The 20,717-nt window shown below is 30.3% G+C and overlaps 1 protein-coding gene across 5 annotated transcripts in view; it reads right to left on the reverse strand.

Moving 5' to 3' along the window:
- The window catches only part of LOC143071357 (ubiquitin-like modifier-activating enzyme 6), a 57,605-nt gene that overhangs the window by 35,604 nt on the left and 1,284 nt on the right, over window positions 1-20,717 (reverse strand). For all 5 annotated transcript variants that reach the window (XM_076245603.1, XM_076245602.1, XM_076245606.1 and 2 more), the window contains exons 2-17: window positions 17,058-17,110; window positions 16,119-16,213; window positions 15,797-15,825; window positions 15,228-15,322; window positions 13,346-13,457; window positions 11,305-11,385; window positions 10,484-10,606; window positions 9,375-9,504; window positions 8,514-8,626; window positions 7,835-7,897; window positions 6,218-6,294; window positions 5,515-5,728; window positions 5,147-5,214; window positions 3,968-4,046; window positions 1,290-1,361; window positions 40-117 (exon numbers count right to left, since the gene is read on the reverse strand). In XM_076245603.1, the coding sequence (XP_076101718.1) occupies window positions 40-117; window positions 1,290-1,361; window positions 3,968-4,046; window positions 5,147-5,214; window positions 5,515-5,728; window positions 6,218-6,294; window positions 7,835-7,897; window positions 8,514-8,626; window positions 9,375-9,504; window positions 10,484-10,606; window positions 11,305-11,385; window positions 13,346-13,457; window positions 15,228-15,322; window positions 15,797-15,825; window positions 16,119-16,213; window positions 17,058-17,095 (1,467 nt within the window). In that variant the 5' untranslated portion in view covers window positions 17,096-17,110. The remainder of the gene's footprint in view (window positions 1-39; window positions 118-1,289; window positions 1,362-3,967; window positions 4,047-5,146; window positions 5,215-5,514; window positions 5,729-6,217; window positions 6,295-7,834; window positions 7,898-8,513; window positions 8,627-9,374; window positions 9,505-10,483; window positions 10,607-11,304; window positions 11,386-13,345; window positions 13,458-15,227; window positions 15,323-15,796; window positions 15,826-16,118; window positions 16,214-17,057; window positions 17,111-20,717) is intronic.

The following is a 20,717-nucleotide window of genomic DNA, read 5'->3' on the forward strand; positions in this document are numbered from 1 at the left end:
TTCAATGAAACATGTACAGAACATTATAGTAATACTTACTCTTATATGATGGGGTCTGAAGAGAAACTGTCTGTTCAGATTGGACTTCTCAATCAAATCATTGTCTGTTATAGTTATCTATCAACAAAAAAGTTCTAAATAATAGATTTGGTCCATTTCTTTAATTTATTTAAAAATTAATTTAAATATTTAAGGGAATTTTTAATGAAAACTTTGTGAATACTAAAAAAATAATTATGTTGCACAGTTTAAAAAAATTTAATTTTGACAAACAGTTTTAAAAGAAAATCTTATGTATGTTACATCAATTATGAATCACTTTACTTTGTACAAATATATCAAAAAGTATCATTTTTGATTTATTTTGAATTTTCATCGAAATTTATTATCATTTACAACTGTAATACTAAATATAGACAGAGAAGCGGTTTGCTTTTGCGCCAATTGGCATTTCATTTGCGCCAAAAAAATCTTTCATTTGCGCCACACACAGTATTTCATTTGCGACAATACTGAAACCTTTCATTTGCACCAACATTATAGGTAAATGGTATACAAAACCCTTTTCTTTCAAAAAAGAATAAAGGCAGGTTTTTTTTCCCATAACAAATTCCTCAGAAATCAGTCATCATAAAACCATTCAAGTTATGTTAAAAAAAACTTTTATAAAATCAACGTGATCATAAAACCTAATATAAAAAATAAAAGAAAGCACTATAAACTGAAGTAAAATTATGAGACAATTCTAAGCAATATACACTATAGTTAAGTTATTAGTCTGTGCTGTCACAAAAACTTATAAGGGACGGTCCTGATGTATTAAACTGTCTAGAAATTTCCACTTTTATGTGCATATCATAATTTCTCAAAAAGATAGTTTTTTCTTTCTTTCTCCAATCGTCGACCTGCAGTCCATTTTGCAATATATGTTTTGTGTACACCTAAACGACGACTTGTCTTCATTTTTCAGAACATATGATAACCTATATGTGTGGCGATCACAAATACAGACTTATTTCTCTGTTTGTTCCTAATTTGACAAATTCTATCTACACATAATTCAGTTTAAACATTTGTGACCCTCAGTTTTGTAATACTGTAGAGACAAACCTTTTAGAGCAATGAATATTTAACTTTTCTGTTATATATTACCTGTAAAATGGCGCAAATGAAGTTTTTAATTTTTTGGCGCAAATGAAATACAACCTTGTGGCGCAAATGAAAGATTGGATTTTTTAATAATTAGTGCAAATGCAATGCGCCCAGACAGAGATAACCTAGTTACCTACCTTTCCATCAGAACCCACACCTAATAATGCATAATTCTTTAACATTTCACAGCCTATAGCACCACAACCCACCTAAAATATAGAAAATGTGTGTAAGTCTAACACAACTAACACTATTTGAAGTTCACTGGAATAAGACAATGTCTGGAAATTGTTCTAAACATTATTTTACACAGTACTGTGGATTCATTTATTTTCGTGGGTATCAATTTTCGTGGATTGCTGAAAACTTGCATTTTCGTCGATATTTGTTTTCGTGGTTTTGCCAATCACTGTATACAGAGCTTATGGAAATATGTTATTCGTTGAACATTTGAATTTGTGGTTCACCTCTACCCACAAAACCCACGAAAATTGGTATCCAACGAATAATAATGAATCCACAGTAAATCATATGTTCACATTTTAACAAATTTACTTGTAAGGCCACACCAATTTAATTCCTTGTTCAATGGACCCGCCCGCACCTATTTTTTTCAAAAACGTTTTTTTTTTTTTTTTTATTTTATTCCCGCTTCCCGCATCCGGAAATGTAATCATGTCCATTTCTTGCACCGTTTTTTTGTAAATATTATAAAAAGATACCAACATTTGTTTTTAAAATCACAGTCTAACCTGTATATAACGATTTTAAACCTAGAAGCACCTCACCACACTGTGTAAATATCTGTGAGAATATTTGTTTCAGCATGAAATACAAATATATAACAGCGGAAATACCTGTACAGAACAAAACACTGGTTTCTTTCCCCGTTACTCATATTCCCTATTAAAACATGTTAGTTGTTCGAATAAAGTACAAAGAACTTCTGAAGGATTTGCCATCAACTGCATTTATATGTATGACAGTGAAACAAATCTATCCGTAGCCGCTGCATGTTTATGCACCTCTCCTGATTGATTAACGGGCCTGTCGTTCAGCAGTTATCGTTTGTTTATGTGGTTCACTGATATTTTCTCGTTTGGATATATTATATAAATAAGATTGTTGGTTTTCCTGTTTTGAATTGTATACACTTATAATTTGGGGCCCCTTTTAGCTAGCTGTTTGGTATGGATCAAACCCTGTGTAAAAGGCTGTACTTTGACCTGTGTTATTATCTGATTGGGAACAACCCTCCCTCAGACAAGGGGTCATTTTACTGTTGTAGAAAAGGAAATAGAAATACCAAGGGTTTGTATAATGCGACAGTAAAACTACCGATGGACGTCCAAAAAGAAAGCTTTAAATACAATACAGTTATCTCTATTCTAATGCAAAACAAGTTCATAATTGAATTTCAATCATTATATCAGTGTAAAATCTTCATTGAAGAAAATTCCGCGAAAAGATGTTATCTTCTTTGTTCCCTACACTAGGTGACGTCAAAGGTATGCTTCCGGCATCAAACATAAACACCGGGCGTTTTCTGGCTTCTGTGCCACTTCAGAATGAATTAAAATTTGATAAAAAGAAGATTTTTAGTTGCAACATGTGAGTTTTTTGGCTTATTATTGTAGAAATTACATGTCAATACATTCAGCAATTCAAAATGTTGGCTTCCTTAGTTACAGACAAGGAGATAGAGAATTTTACGCTAACTGTCATCCAATCAGAACCATTGATTGATACAAAACAATTGCATTAGAATTTTTTACTCAAAAAGAGGAGAAATACATCATATTTTAAACAACTTTTCTTAAAGAGGGGTCCACTTATTTTGAATGATATTAAACTGTTAAAGTTAATGTGTTAACAATAACATGGTAAAAGTTAAGGAATATTACAAAATTCTTGGGCATGTTTTGACCATTTAATACCAGATAGATATATAGTTCTTTGAGAAAATATGAGCCCTTTTGTACTTCAAAGTGTTTTTTTTTTACAAAAAAAATATATTATAACTTATATTGACCCCTCATAAAAGGGATATTTATAACATTAAAGGGTTGTTCCCAACCTGAATATGACTTTGATGGAGAATTGACTTATTGTCAGTCACACAAACATAGACCAGATTTAATTATTCAATTATTTCTTGGTGAACAGGGAAAAAATACTTCATAAATTTATTAAAGAAATATCTAAAGTACAAGTGATAAATCAAGTTTTAATATTGACAAAACATACTATTTTTTAATCACAATGAAAAATTATAATCGCTCGCCTTTACTTTTAAAGCTTCGCCTCAAAAATTTGCAAATTAAATATTTTTTATTAAAATTTTCAAATCGCTCGCTCCAATTTTTGGAGTACAAAATTCTGTAGAACAAGAAATTAAATGGGTGTGGCCTAAGCGGTCCATTTTATATTTGATTCATTAAGTGCATTAACAATAATATGTCATGTCATAGCTACTCGGGTGATACTGATGTAAATCTTGGTTAAAATCACACTTAACAAGCTGCATCACCTGAACAATTCTAATATATACCTTTTAATAAAATTTAATTGAACTAGTCTACTGCTTAATAATTGGTCTACATCAATGATATCATATAGAGTATAAAGGAAACATTGATGTTCCTGTTGTTCATTCCTAATTTTTCATCTTTGCAAAAAAACAAAATTTTATTATATTTTTAGTTCAATATATATTATGTATTTTTAGTTCAATATATATTATATATTTTTATTTCAATATATATTATATATTTTAAGTTCAATATATACTATATATTTTCATTTCAGTACCTACCATAAATAATTTAACTTGAGACAGTTTTCTACAGCCATTTTCCCCAATACATATTCTTAATAAATCATATCTGTCGTTTCTGTAAAATACAAAGTATAATTATTTCAAACAACATTTATACTGGCAAGAGAAGTAATGAAACTTATAATGAAAATTATTACATTGGTTGCAATGAATTACATTGATTTCCCAGTTAAATAAAAACCGATAATTTCACATGTGAAATAAACGTGGTTATTTCACTGTCTGACGTCATACAACAATAGGCGTTGTCAAGACGTCGATAACGTCGGATCAAAACAAATTGTCAATGCGTAGGAAAAAGATATAGTTCCTTACATTTTCTACATTAATTTCATGAAAAAAAGCCATTTGCCAATGTAATAAAAAGAATAACTAATCGCCGTATTTGAATATAAAAAATAAGACAACTTGTGACCGAATGCCGCTATGGATTAAACTCGTGCTGCGCACTCGTTTAATCCATGCGTCGTTCGGTCACGCGTTGTCTTATTTTTGATATTCAAATACGGCGATTAGTTATACTATAACTCGTTTCAACAACTGAAATACTGTTTGGAAGATACACCCCTCAAATAAGTTCCTTTCAAATGTAATTTATGGAATTGTTTCTGGAATATTGATCGGCACTAAAAAAGCTTAAGTAAGGTGGAACTGTTACTAGGACAGGTCTGTTCTATGAATAGTTATTTTTCCATTTGAGAAATGAATGTTTAAATGGAATAGTATAAGGATGAATTATATGAATATGGGGAACAATTATGGTTTGCTAAAGTTAACAATCTAGGAAGCACCTGCTGAATTTTCTTGCCTAATTTTCATGGATTGAGGAAAACATTATGTTTCTTTGTTTTGCCGAAGTCTGCCTTCAAGACTATAGAAAATATGTACTTCATTAAACATTGAAATTCGTAGTTCATCTTTACCCACAAAATCAACAAAAAATGGTATCCCACAAAAACTTATGTATCAACAGTATCGTTTTTCTATATTTTTGTTAGGTATGTCAGTCTGTTTGTTTGATGGTTTTACTTTAAAGAATAGTATTAAAACCTAAGAAACATTTCATCATCATCCATGTATAAAGAAAATTATTGAATAAATGGAAGATTTCACATAATTTCCATATGGACTTGATAAAGAATCTTAATGACTTACTTTGATTGAAATAATAAAGGATTTAATCTATCTTCTTTAGTTATAACATCTATAGAGTCTAAATATATCTGTAATAAAAAATAGTACTTGTTTATATAAGACTTCTTAATATAAAATGCATGTTTATCTTTTAGCTGTATTCAGAGAAGGATAGATTTTTTGTATTGTTTTCTTCATTGGAAAAAAAAAGTTTTTCTTTTTTTTAATATCATTTTCTTCACCATATAAATCGTTATTGAAAAAGAAGGTACAGGAATTGCTAAATTTGAAAAATTAACAAACATACATGTTTGAGTTTGCAAAAAATAGCCTGATATTAATTTGATTTCTTTTCTTTTGGAGTGTATCAATTGTGATGATCATATTACCATTTGATTAAGAGGTGTAAATTTTCCAGTTAATGCTTTTAGTCCTTCCTGGGCAACAAATCCACCAATAGCAGCACAGAGAGGGGCAAAACATCCACGGCATGTGTACGAAATCATACGTATCAAATCTTCATCAAGGGAGTCAACTCTTGTCACCATTTGTTCATTTAACTGTTTAGCTAATGATAAGACAACTTCTGCATCTGTTTTACACCTGAAAATATAACATTATCACCTCATAACTATTTTGAGAATAGCAGTGAGTTTGCTAAAGATATTGGGAGGTATATACATGTCTTAACAATCTTTAAAACAGTAAAGTACAAACATTAAACTAGGAGCAGTATATTTTTTATGTTTGAAATATCAATTATGTTGAACTAGTACATTTGAATCTAATTTTATTGTGTGCCCTTTGTCCATGAACTAATCATGATAAAAAGCAGTACTCACAACTTCTTTAACAAGTTTATCCGTACCATTTGTGCCTGTCATAAGACAGCAAACTAGTCAGTCCTTCTAAGCATTTTCCATTGAATAAGGAAATTGGCATTGTTGGCAAATGTTGCCACTTTCAGTTTTCATAATTACTTTAAAATTGTACTTGAGATTCTTAGAGATTTACATAAGGTGTGAGAAATTCTTATGTCTGTATGTGACTGTCCTTACCTAACGTTTGATAATTTCAATAATATTTACTTACCAAATATTTGGCAATCTGTTGTTTTCTTTCCTAAATTTATGAAGTGCCATAAATCCCAAGTGAATAGAACTAGGGGCCTGTAAAACAAAACAAATGTAAACAAAAGCTGTAACTTCATCACAAAAAAATAAACATTTTAATTTCTTATTGAACAGAAAATGTTTTTTTTTTATCTTTTTATGTGATATTTTTCATATCGTGCTTCTTGCTTGAGATGGAAAATTATCCCAAGAAACTAAGGACGCACGTGGCGTTGCTAATGAAATTCACATGAAATTGACATCGTCATCATAGGTAAAAAAGAAATAAACAGATTATTATTGGTCATCTCAACTCGATTGCTTTTCTCGCTTTCGCCATACTGGCTCAAGCGAAACCAGGTGCTCCACAGGGCCCAGTTTTATACGAACTCAGAGGTTGAACCCTGAACAGTTGGGGCAAGTATGGAGACCACATTCAAGCTTGATAAAGCTCTGAATTTGGGTTGTGATCACATTTTTGACATAATATGAGTTTCTCACACAAAACAAATGTCAAGATCTTACAAATCTATTGCGCAAGATTTCTTCTTTAAACTATTCAAAAATTTGGAATTTGAGAAAATTGAAAAAAAAAAACTACTACCATGACTACCACCTCCCCCCTTTTTTTTTTTTGCAATTAGTCCAAAACCTGACATTTCTTTACACATAATTTACAAGTAGCGTAAGGGAAGTAAATCTTAACAGACCCAACATTGTATGTTAGATGTTTTTGAATTACCTCCATTACACTGCTTTTAAATTGTCTTAATTGTCCATTGACCAGAAAAACCTAGTTTTTCTCCTTTATTGGCCCTTTTACCCCTAATTCCAAAACTTTTTGAGCAATAACCCTCGAAAAGTCAATACTAACCATCCCTTCATGGTATGGAAACTTGTGGTATAATTTCAGAGAGATTCATACACTTAAAAGTTATTGTTTGAAAACTACAAAAATGCTTATTTTGGGCCCCCCTTTTGGCCCCCAATCCTTAACTATTGGGACCATAACCCCCAAAATGTATCCCAACCTTCCTTTAGTGGTATTGAACCTTCTGGTAAAAATGTATAGAGATCAACCCACATAAACAAAAGTTATTGTTCGGAAACTAAATGCGTCTTGGACGACGACAACATGATATCATTATATGACATTTTTGCGGTCATATAAAAATCTATCTTGTTGATATGATCAACGATAATCTATTAATCTCTCTTTATTTAAAGTCATAAGAAACCTCAATTCCAAAAAAATAATGCATACATTTTTTTATAACTCAATGGATAGTTTTCATTATAAAACTTATGTACATATACTTTTTTCTGAAGAAAATTCTTTGATTTATTCATATTCAGAAGAAGTTTACTTTATTTTCATTGCTTCCTTCCAGCAAGCAATTCCCCGACATATTTTCCGTATGCAAAGTGCCCTCAGCGTGACCCATCTCGTAAAAATCCGGTGATCACAATACGCATGGATGTCCTTAAAATAAACTATTATCTAATTTACATGTTAAACATGTAACACTTTATGTATAAAAATATAATAAAAAATATGTATAAAATATAATAAAAAAAATTGCTACATAAATCATACCTCAAATTTACTAAGATCACAGATTAAGATTTTTGGATCATATAACTGTTTTTCAAGGCTTTCCTAAAAAAATAACAATAGAATATACAAGTTAGTAGTTGAAGTTTTTTATACTAACATTTCAAAACTTTGTAGTTTAAGGCTATAATAATACCTGAATCTACTACTTCTAGCAGTGAGGTAAACTAGGAGACTAAAATTCATAACACATCCTAGGTTTTTTTAGCCAAAGTAATATCATTGAGTGCAGAAAACAGATTTCATTGTTTGTTAATGATTTCATGGATTATTTGGATTTTATTGACTGGTCATACAAAAGTCATAATTCATCTTACAAAGATAATCAACCAGATCCTTTAAAACTGTTAATACAATAGACGAATATGTGTGAAATCCATACTTCTATGCTAATAAAATGAAATGGTGAGTCCAATATAAACCATTGGTACCAAAGAAATGTCAAAATGTTTTCATATATTTTTTCCTAAGGTCATGCTACAAGCATATCTATAAAACATGTTGAAGGCCTTATGGTGAGCTATGTTTGTTAATTTCTGTGTCATTTGGTTTCTTGTGGAGAGTTGTCTCATTGAATATCATACCACATCTTCTTTTTTATAGTTGTTGCTTAATGAAATAGTCAGATTTTGATGTAGAAATAACCATACACTTTACTTACATATTTTAATGTGACTTGACCTTTGATCTGAACGGCTCTGCCACCATGTGTATATGGTGAAAACTCATCACTACTTGTATCACAGTTTATTGTAAATGATTCTGGAGATTTTACTGAAAATAAACAAACAATTATTGTTTTAATTATTACAATAACTCTGATTTGTTGTAATAGATATATTTAAAAATATTACTAATGAAAACAAAATGCTTGAAACAGGTAATTTCATTAGCTACTGTGGGATATTTTTTCTCTACCTTAAACCATGGGAGACCTCAGGTTAGTCATCATGGCAACTTAGTGTATTGCAGCAGGTGATCTTACAATACAAAACACCTTTGATAATACCATTGTAACCAACATTTCAGTTAGTTTTCTCTTTCCTTTGAAAACCAGACAAGTAAACAATAGTAAAACCTATTTTGATAAGTAATATTTATGAACTTAAAAACCTGAAATCACTTAACATGTTTACTGTGTCCATGTAACATATGTAATGTGTCCATGGAAATAGTTTCACCAAATTTAAAGTTGCTTGATGGTAAATGTGATAACATAACCAACTGAGAGCCTTTACTAAACACAAGACTAATTTTGCTATGATTGAAAACACATGAATGATAGCATGCAAACGTTTAACCCAGTAAAACTTTTTTTTTAAAAGATTAACTTTATGTGGATACTGTAAAGAGGTTGAAAAAGAAGCATCAATATTATTAACTTCAGTGTACATTGCATAGAAATTCAATGGTAATTTCCTGACAGCTTACAATCAGTCTTTAAATATTCTGATATCTGTGCGATCAAAGTATGTTTCCCTGTAATTTTTCATGATGTAAGGACACTCATTGTTATTCTTACCTGATATTTTAAATTGTTTCTCATTAATTTCTGTCATTCCATTAACTTCCCTAAACGTAACAACATCGCCATCTTCTAAACCATGTGTTTTCTCTCGTACTTGTAAAATTGTGACTAGAGCAGGATTATCCTATAACAAAATATTCAAACATAATGAGACAAATCTGTTATATTTTATTCATTTTTTATCTTGCTTCTTCTGTATACAAATTAGAAATAAAGTGACATGAATAAAATTCCTAAGAGGTAACTATTTACTATAAAAATTAAGTGTAATAAAAATTCATTTCGATTCAATTCTGTTTTCAGAGTAAGTAACTAAAAGTATGAAAGTCTGATGAATATTGAGTATTTATCTTTTCATCAATTTAACAGCCCTACTTTTTATGAGATATTTAAATAAACTACATGGCGATTGCATTGACTTCAATTCTCAGTGGTTTGTAAAAATATTCAATTTTCTTTTTATTGACAATTTTTAAACATGGCTACACATACAGCATTCCGATTCTCAATTTTAACCATTTAAGCAGACAGTGAGTATTTAAGTTTGTTTGCATTTAAAATTAATTTGTGTTTAATTTGTAGATATATGGTCCCAACGTTAGAACAGAGATGATGTATGGAATGCCACACTCTTTTTCTGTTCAGATTTAATCTGGATTTTAAAGAGTTGTCTCCCATGTGAAAATCAATTTAAATATACAGAATTGAATCAATCTGTACCTATTTTTGATATTCCTAGAAGACAAAACAAGACTGTGTCCATAGTACAATGATGCCTCACTCACACTATCATTTTCTATGTTCAGTGGAGTGCGACTTGGAGTAAAACTCTTATTTGGCAATATAATTAGAAAGATCATATCATAGGGAACATGTCTACTAAGTTTCAAGTTTGTTGGACTACCTTGACCAAAAACTTTATCCTGAAGCAGGACAGATGGAAGAACGAGCAGACTCACAGACCAGAAAACATAATGCCCCAAGGTGGGGCATAAAATAATTGTAATCAATGCATTAATGCATATCAAATGTTGTCTGAGGACCAGATAATTCATACCATGCGTCTAAAGAAGATGGATTTTCGTAAAGTTCATATACCATACCTTAGATATACTCTCTATAAATATATCTCTTGGTTCTTCTCCATTAATATCTGTTACCTCAAAACTATCACCAAAATCACAGAATGCTGAACAAAACACACCATATACATCACAACTTATAAACTGTAAACATAAAACAATGCACATTACTCATTATAAACTGTCCATTTAAATAATAAATACATAATATAATATCGATTTACAATGTATTTCATAACTTTACTCTACATGTATATGGTTTATGCATTTGTGTCAAACACACTTCGTGGAATCAGTCAATTTATCATACAATTACATCTTTTAACCAGTAGTAAGATATGTTATTTTTCAGCAAAGTATCATGTGTCTTATATGCCTTAACACCAAATTCTGTAATTCTGCATGATTTTGTGATTTTTTTTGTATGAAATCTTAAAGTTTTTGCTATAAACTTTTAATAGGCTTAACCAATAACATTTCAACTGTATAGTTGTATTAAAATTTCATGATTAAAATTATCAGGTGTAAAACCAGACTTGCTAAAGTTGATCTCAAATGCAAGTATATCATAGCCTACGTCGCCTATCTAAGCAAGCTGTCTCAGCTAAAGAATTATTAAATTCAATAGCTAACATCTGTTTCAAAATTAAAACAATCAGTACTAATTCTTGCTGTTTAGCGTGAGTCTAGGCTCTTGTGTTGAGCAGTACTTTGAACTTTTTTTATACATTGTGACCTGGATGGAGAGTTGTATAATTGGCACTCATACCACATCTTCTAATTTATATTGTACAGGTTTAGGTGAAACAAGGGTAAAAACTTGATTCCACGTGATTACTTACTGTTATTTGTGGAGATTGTTCTCTACAAAATTTGTTAATCTTCAGTTGTAAAGTGAGTGGTAACTCTGTTAATACGATACACTGAAACAAAGTAACAACATTAACACACACATGCATCTGAAATTATTAAATATAATTAAACTAAGAGATATCAAGTAATCTGCATAAACCAAGCATTAAACTTATCTAAACAGAACTCTTTTTTTTTTTAAAGGTAAATCATGTTTTATTAATAGTTTTTCACATTTGTTAGTGGATACATCAAATACCGGTACCTTATCCCAGCCTCTTTAACCGTAAACAGAACTCTTAGAACCCTTACTTTTCATTTAAGAACATTGACAGTAACACATTGATTGATTGATATTCATGACCAGCGGGTTATCTACCATTTCATTCACAAAACTAACAGTTAATTATCATAAATGACTCTGTTTATTACAAATTATTTGTAATAATGTTATTGTGAAGGTCTAAATGCTAAAGTGATTAGCATATATATATCCTATTCTAAGCCCATTACACAATAGCATAATATCCTATATATCAGCAAACAATCTCATTCAGCTCCAGCTAAACTTTAAAAATTAGTTCCTAAGGTCAATTCTTTCTTCTATCAGAATACTTGCTGTTTCATTCCAATATTATATTTGTGCCCATATTATAAGTTTGGAAACATTTCTTAGAATTATACCTCGAATTTGACATACACAGTCATCTTAGTACCAGAATCTATGACAAACGAGACGATTTTGATTTTGAAATTATCAATTTCCCCCACCTTAGTAGCAATATACCAACTTCACTTGCATATGGAATATACATTTCCCAACTTATTCGGTATTCAAGAGCTTGCAGCTCCTACTCGATCAGACTTTGTAAAATGTCACCAATGTCTGAGCAGAAAGTTGATGAACCAGGGGTATGTCAAAGAACGTCTCGTCCTTTTTCTGAAAAAGTTCATCGGAAGGTACCCAGAACTTGTTGTTAAATATTCCGTATCAACTTTACAAATAATACACGATGGTCTTGAAGTATAGATTTTGCGTACTGACGTTGTTTATCATCTTAATAACGTGTTATATTATTCTTTTATTTGTCTTTATTAATATTACTTTTACTGTTAAGTCTGTTTTTTTTTTTTTTAGATACCCTTTTGACTTAACTCTGTGCTTATGTATCCCATCATACTTTGAACGACAAAATTATTTTATGATGTGACTCTGTACCTATGTATCTTGTCATACTTTGAATGACAAAATTATTTTATTTATTAATAGTACTTTTACTGTTAACCCACTTTTTTGTGATATACATTTGACGTGACTCTGTACTTATGTATCCTGTCATACTTTGAACCACACTATTATTTTATTTATTATTACTTTATACTGTTTAGTCAGTTTTTGTTATATCTATTTTGCGTGACTGTATTTATGCATCCCGTCATACTTTGAACTACAAAATTATTTCATGTCTACCTGTGCGAATTTCAAACGCGCAATTTTACACTAGTACTCAAAACCCTCCTTCCTTGATGGGTGCATTTTACATAGACAAATAAAATCGTATAATATAATCAAAAGGAGGATGTTAATTTGATGTGTGCTTCTTCGTTACATTTGTTGTTTTTATAATGATTAATATGATAACACAATGTTGACTGCTGTACCCCTATTTTTGACATTTTTAACTATTGTGTCTGTTTGTTTTGTTCAAGCATCGGTGACAATATAATGGAATGTGATGCGACTGTCATACAAGTGAGAGGTTTAGCTAGCTATAAAACCAGGTTCAATCCACCATTTTCTACATTTGAAAATGCCTGTACCAAGTCAGGAATATGACAGTTCTAGTCCATTCGTTTTTGATGCGTTTTGTTATTTGATTTTGCCATGTGATTATGGACTTTCCGAATTGATTTTCCTCTGAGTTCAGTATTTTTGTGATTTTACTTTTTACACTCAATTGTCAAAAAATAATTAATTGAAATTTTACGTAATGTGAACTATCAAGAAACTAGAGGTCAAGGACAGTTTACCTGGTATTGTTTAAGGTAATCTAAGTCTGTGGAATCTTCTAAACTGTATGTTAAAATATTCATACTGACATAAGGGTTTAGTTCACTGAGTCTGTTCACACTAGCTTCTGCCCTGTAAGATACAAATCATACATGGTTTACTTTAAAATTTGGAATGTTATTTGGTTATTGTTTTATACATCATAAGAATTGTTTTCCACATTTGATTGATAATATTGAATAAATTAGACTATAATCAAAAGCTTTTACACTATAAAGATTTCTTTCTTATTTATAACTTGTCTATACCTGGGACAATTCAGACCAGGCATATGATATAACACTTGTCTAATGTTGAAGACCATTCATTGCCAAAAGAAGTCTTTTTTTAATTTATTTGGTTTGAGGGGTTGCTGTCAAAGAACATCTCAGGTCATTGGTAATTTATTGGTCTAAGTAGTCCAACTTCTGTATCACTAGCCTATCAACACCTAGATTGTGAGTTTGAGTCCTGCACATGGAAGAAGAGTTTGACTCCATCTTGGATCCAAATGTATTGCAAATTTTCCTAATAAAGGTGGTGGTTTTTCAAAAAAATCTGACTTCCTCCAACACAAAAACTGACTGCCATGAAATAATAAAATAGGGCAGTGGTGTTTAACACAAACACAATAAGTGACATCATTTTTATTAATATGCAGAAGAAACAAACAAAATTATTGTTGTAATATGGATTGTTGTTTATCTGTTCCCTTAGTATATGAATCAAACAATGAATGTCTTTAGATTTGGCAAATAAATAAAATAATTAACCTCAATGAACATTATTTTTTAGAGGATATTCAACTTTACATTTACATATCACAAGGCAATAATGATACAAGACAAACAATTACATAATAAATTATATGTACAGTCGACTCTCGTTATGTCGAAGTCAGCCGGACCAGAGAAATATTTCGAGATACACGTAGTTCGACTCAAACGAACACCGGAAGTTCGACAATCTAAGGGACACAACTGTTGCTTAGCTTGGTAAAGCTAAAATAAATCCGGGTGAATATGGCAAGGGAATCGATATTCTAGTATCAGATCGATGTATTTGTTTGTCACAGTCTTTCATTATTATGATGACATTATTTTTATTTATTCAATTCTTTCAATTAAAAAAAAAATCCTATGGCTTTTCCAAGAGTCTCAGAGTAATTTCCAATTGATAGTTTCGTTATTCAGGTCGGTTATAGCTGACAAAATTGTTTATTCTCGGAAACAAGAGATTTAAAAAAAAATTGATTTCTATTCATTTTGTTTTATCTCACTCTTTCTTTTCAAAAGAAAATATAACAAGATTAAAGACGCCATTTGAGTAGTTTTTAGGTGATCATCAACGGAAGCCATAATTCTCACTTTATACACACCCAAGCTCATTAGTGTAAATCACAAATTAATTGTTTTGTAAACATTTTAAATACTTTTTCATGAACATTAACAATGTATCACTAATTATTTGTCAAAATTCTATAAAAGATAATCTTAGGTAAACTCTCATGGAAAAAGCATGTCATAAATCAATACAGTGGTCAGTGACCACAAATTTAATTACACGTGTATTGTCAGATTAACTATTCAATCCATTTAAATCCCGGAGGTCATGTTTTGACATATGTGTATTAGTTCGAGATAAAAAATGAATTTTGAATGCTTTTGTTAACCTTGGGACCGTAAATTTAGTTCGACTCAACCGAAATTTCGACTCATCCAATTTCGACTCATCAGGAGTCGAATTACATACTTTTGTATGGAATAAAGTTCGGGACCATGTGAAAACTTCGACTCATCCGAAATTTCGAGTCAACCGAGTTCGAGACAACGAGAGTTAACTGTATATATATTTTTTTATTACCTATTTCTTTGTTGTTTTACATCATCCTCCCTTAAGAAAAACTGTGTCCCCAAATCCTGTATAGTACTGACATTTCCATCCTGAACAGTCAGAGCCTGTAGTATATAGAAACAGAAATTCAAATTCACAAATAAAACTATCAAAGCTTTGCAATAAAATGGCTTTGTATTACAATTTTTTTTTACATTTAAGAAAGATAAGCAACCTAATCATATATATATAATCTACTAGTACAAATATGTGCTGCTATAAACAAATTATACCTATTGTTGAAGACTACAATAAATTCATGCAATTCTGAATTTACAGTTTATGTTGCTCTCTAGGTGTCTTTATTGTTATTTTGATTTTCTGTCTCAATGTGTATACCCATCTTGTTCTTGTTATCAATCGTTTCATTTCCTTCCTTGATTGAATTTGTGCATACTTATATATTATAATAATAATATTAATCATGAAATAAGATGTCTGAAGGTGGATGTAAGTTATAAAAATAATTTTAAAGAAGTAAAAGAACTTTCTTTTATATAATTATATGGATGAAACGATTGAACAAAAAATCAACTCACCTTAACTCCTGCTAGAACAATATTCTTAGCTGAAATATACAATTTCATAAATAAAAATTTTAATATCAGTAATTAATTTGATATAGATATAAATATATTATTTTTAATATCTTTTAAATGTTATAATTACAATACAATAATTTTATCAACAAAGACTGTCAATGAAAATTTATGACATTGTTAAGGTAAATATACCAGTAAGGTTTGAATATTATTAATTAATCTAATCATGTTGATGTATAATTCTCTGATACAGAGATATAAATTTGATGACAATGTGAAAGCCCTAGTTTGACTAGCTAAATTTACAAAGACATCTTACCAATTTCTATTCCTACTCCACCCATTCCATAGACTAGGACTGATGAAGAAGCCATCTTCTTCATAGCATGGTCACCCAGAACATATCTCTGACGACTGAAAATTGTATTGAATATCATCAATATATATATGGTATTCAAATATAATAATTCTTAGCAATTCTTAGAAATTTCAGAGATTTAATGTAAAAAATATTTCAGAACCACTTTCTTTATTATTTTTTTTATTTTTTTATAATTCAGAACAAATGTCTATTATCTATATATATATATTTCTTATCTTATCTGAATCATATAAATTTTATTCCTGGCATGACAAGAACCATAGAATAAATGTATTTACACTTTTGGTATTTAGCTGTATTTTGTTGACCTTAGATCTGCTCTGAATAACCTTCTGATGTCAAGCAACCATCACTTTTAAATTGTGACGTCAAATGTTTTGAATTATGATGTCAAAGTTTACAGGTACGTGTGTGATTTTAAGTAATGGCGGACATATTTGCACACAAAAGGTGTAAATAAGTCGATAATCTATTCTAGGGAGTGTGTATTACTCTTGGTAATTAAGTAAACACTTGCAGCATCTCTAGATGGTCTGTTGCAATTACAATTTCTCCTTTTTATGATGGCAGTTTTAATTACCCATCCTTCATCCCAGGTCACTTTTTTCTAAAAATCAATCTGTTATTTTTCAAATTTACTCTTGTCCTGAACATGCATGATCAATTTGGCATCAGGAATTATCGGTTACTAAACAATAATCTATCAACCATTTCCATAACCTGTCTATTTCACTACAACCATTTCCATAACCTGTCTATTTCACTACAACCATTTCCATAACCTGTCTATTTCACTACAATTGTATTTCCATTACCTTACATATCCTCAACAAATAAATAAAATTAATCATGTCCTACAGAAGAAATTATCCATACCTGTAGAGGGAATCGTCAATTTCCATTTCTGTTGCCATCTTTTCTGTTTATTTCTGAAAAAAAAATCATTGAATAAGACATTTTTTCAAGATAAAGTCATTAAAAGTAACATTTATAATATAATTAAAGAAGACAGGTCTAACATATAATCTGTAGGAACTGAGTGAATAATATTTTTTTTCTTTTAAATAGAATTCTTGCATCACTATATACATATACATGATATATAGATGTAACTAAAGTGAAGTGAATTTAGGGATCATAGATACCTCAGCTTCATATAAATAATCAGTTTATTTTAAGCAAAGTAAGAAGAATTGAAACTTTTAATATACATATATATTTATGTACAATTAAATATAAGTAATCAAACATAATGAATTCAAAATAGATTTTTTGACAATGATTTATTAATGATTTTGTAAATTTTAAGCACCTTACCTTTATCATGTGTCTGAGCAATTTAAAAGGTCTACGTATATCATAAATATTTATTTTGCAGATTATAAATCATTATTATTCGCTGAACTACATGTATTTTTTTTCATTCCATTAAATATCCTTCCTAATGTCAGCAATTCCCAGGTAAATTGTTTGAAATTAATCTTCAAACGTAATCATTAGAGAATGTCATAAAATATTCATTTGTTTCTTCATTAACTCACCAAATGTGACAATCAAATCTATTGTATATTGATTTGAACATACAGTTTGTTACTATTCAGGGTGTTATAACATCTACTGTGAAAAAAAAAAAACTAATATCTTCCAGTATACACAATGGTATAGTTACATTACTACAGCTACAATCTTTTAACGTGTTTACTAAAGAAATATAATAACTGTCTTTACAGTTTTTTCTTTTACATGTTTTAACAACAATCTCTACAGTACATTTAGGAGATAAAATAACAACTTTCAAACAAGAAAACAATACATGTATATACCTTAAACTAAGGGCGTATATCATGTATATGTGTAAGCTTGTTGGAAAGCAAGAGCAATTGATTGGATGTACAGGTCATAAAGAGACCATTGAAACAAATCACTGAATAATTATTTAGACTATTGCTGCTCCTCATCTTTATAGTTATTGGATTGGAAATTAATACACTACCGAAGAGTCTTGAATGATGATTAATATGCTACTGAAGAGTCTTGAATGATGATTCTAGCAATTTTTACTCAATCCCTGGATATAAGTATGCACTTACATGTATATAAATGAATTCAATGACCTTAATATAAATGTATATTGCCCTTGTGTGTTATTTAGTCATGTTAGTACAAATGTTAGTAATTAAGTGCACTTGTGTGTTATTTAGTCATGTTAGTACAAATTTTAGTAATCCAGTGCACTTGCGTGTTATTTAGTCAAGTTAGTACAAATGTTAGTAATCAAGTGCACTTGCGTGTTATTAAGTCATGTTAGTACAAATGTTAGTAATCAAGTTCACTTGCGTGTTATTTAGTCATGTTAGTACAAATGTTAGTAATTAAGTCATGTTAGTACAAATGTTAGTAATCAAGTTCACTTGTGTGTTATTTAGTCATGTTAGTACAAATGTTAGTAATCAAGTGAACTTGCATGTTATTTAGTCAAGTTAGTACAAATGTTAGTAATCAAGTGCACTTGCGTGTTATTTAGTCATGTTACTACAAATGTTAGTAATCAAGTGCACTTGCGTGTTATTTAGTCATGTTAGTACAAATGTTAGTAATCAAGTGCACTTGCGTGTTATTTAGTTTCAACAGGAAAACTTCCAGAGCTGCATTAATTCGTCTTTGTATAATATTTATATTCGCACAATGATTGTAAATTAGTGTATTTTAAACAGTGACATTAAAAGATTCATAAAAAATTATTTACGGTGCGAAGACAATTCCACGATACACATGTCAGTTATCAACAGTTTGGGTTGAACTAGAACTTGACTTACTTAACAATGTTAAATGCTAACCAGATGCTCCGCAGGGCGTAGCTTTATACGACCGCAGAGGTTGAACCCTGAACGGTTGGGGCAAGTATGGACACAACATTCAAGCTGGATTCAGCTCTAAATTTGGATTGTGATTAAATAGTTGACACAGCATAGGTTTCTGACACAGAATGAATGTGGTCTAATGAACTTAAAAAAAAAATTTTTTGCCTTTGAGCAATTCACTATGCTGTTGAATATTAATCCTCTCAAAAAAATGTTTGAAGAAATTTTCTTTATATTTATGAAATCTGAAATGAGAAAAATTGACCCCCCCCCCCCCCCTCAATTTTTGTTTCACATCCCCGTTTCCCTTATTCCAAAGTTGATCCCAATTCAAATTTCTAATAAAGTTTGCAACAATAACTACTCATTTAAATACATCATAAAATATTAAAATGTAAAAAAGTGCTTGTAATCACTAAATGATGAAGATTGTTTTAATTTATTAGTTGGTAGTAAAAGTGAATATACATTGTATATTGTATAAAACAATGATCTAAGATGATTCAACTACTATTCTGGACAAATTTCAAAGAATATTTCATAAAAACTGTGCAATTGAAAATTTCTTGCCATTGCGCAATATTGTGCAATTAGATATTTCTTGCTATTGCGCAATACTGTGCAGTTGAAGATTTCTTGCTATTGCACAATACTGTGCAATTGTAGTATTGTGCAATTGTGCAATTGAAGATTTCTTACTATTGTGCAATTGTGCAATTGAAGATTTCTTACTATTGTGCAATACTGTGCAATTGAAAATTTCTTGCTATTGCACAATACTGTGCAATTGTAGATTTCTTGCTATTGCAGAATACTGTGCAATTGAAAATTTCTTGCTATTGCACAATACTTAATATAACAATTGTGGACCCCGAATTGGACCAACTTGAAAACTGGGCCCATGATCAAAAATCTAAGTACATGCATGTTTAGATTCAGCATATCAAAGAACCCCAAGAAATCAAGCTAAGTTTAATTTTGGACCTTTTGGACCTTAATGTAGACCAATTTGAAAACAGGACCAAAAATTAAGAGTCTGAATACATGGTTAGATTTGGCATATCAAAGAACCCCAAAAATTCATTTTTTGATGAAATCAAACAAAGTTTAATTTTGGACCCTTTTGGCCCCAAATTCGTTAGAGTGTGAAAACCAAATGTCTTCAGACGACGCCAACATGATACCAATATACGACCAAAAAATTTTCAATTTTTGCGGTCGTATAAAAATAGTTAACATTGATTTTACATGTATCTACAACACAAGATTTTTAAAGGGCAGGAAATAATAATCACCTACCAGTAAACTCAGGAGACTTTTCTGGACGACCATGGGAAAATTCATTCAGGTTTAAAAGTTGCAGAACGACATTTTTGTGCGTTTGTATTGAGGCTCCACAAGGTCCTTTTACAATTGATTAACCAGAATCTAATATATAATTCTTTTCCGAATAAACGAGAACACATCTTCTTTAGCTATTTAATAAACCTGTGCAATCAAGATCGATTAAATGTACATAGGTAAATTATCTGGCTAATCCAATTATGTTGTCACACGTCGTTAATTTTTATGACATCCGATGGGCAATAAACCAATTAACAGCCACGCGGAGTTGGGAGAGAATTTTTTGAGGAATTAGGGAGTGAAATCTGCGGTACTTGGTGTGGCTCTGAAA

Source organism: Mytilus galloprovincialis, chromosome 4 (genome assembly GCF_965363235.1).
Source record: "Mytilus galloprovincialis chromosome 4, xbMytGall1.hap1.1, whole genome shotgun sequence".
NCBI classification, from domain to species: domain Eukaryota; kingdom Metazoa; phylum Mollusca; class Bivalvia; order Mytilida; family Mytilidae; genus Mytilus; species Mytilus galloprovincialis.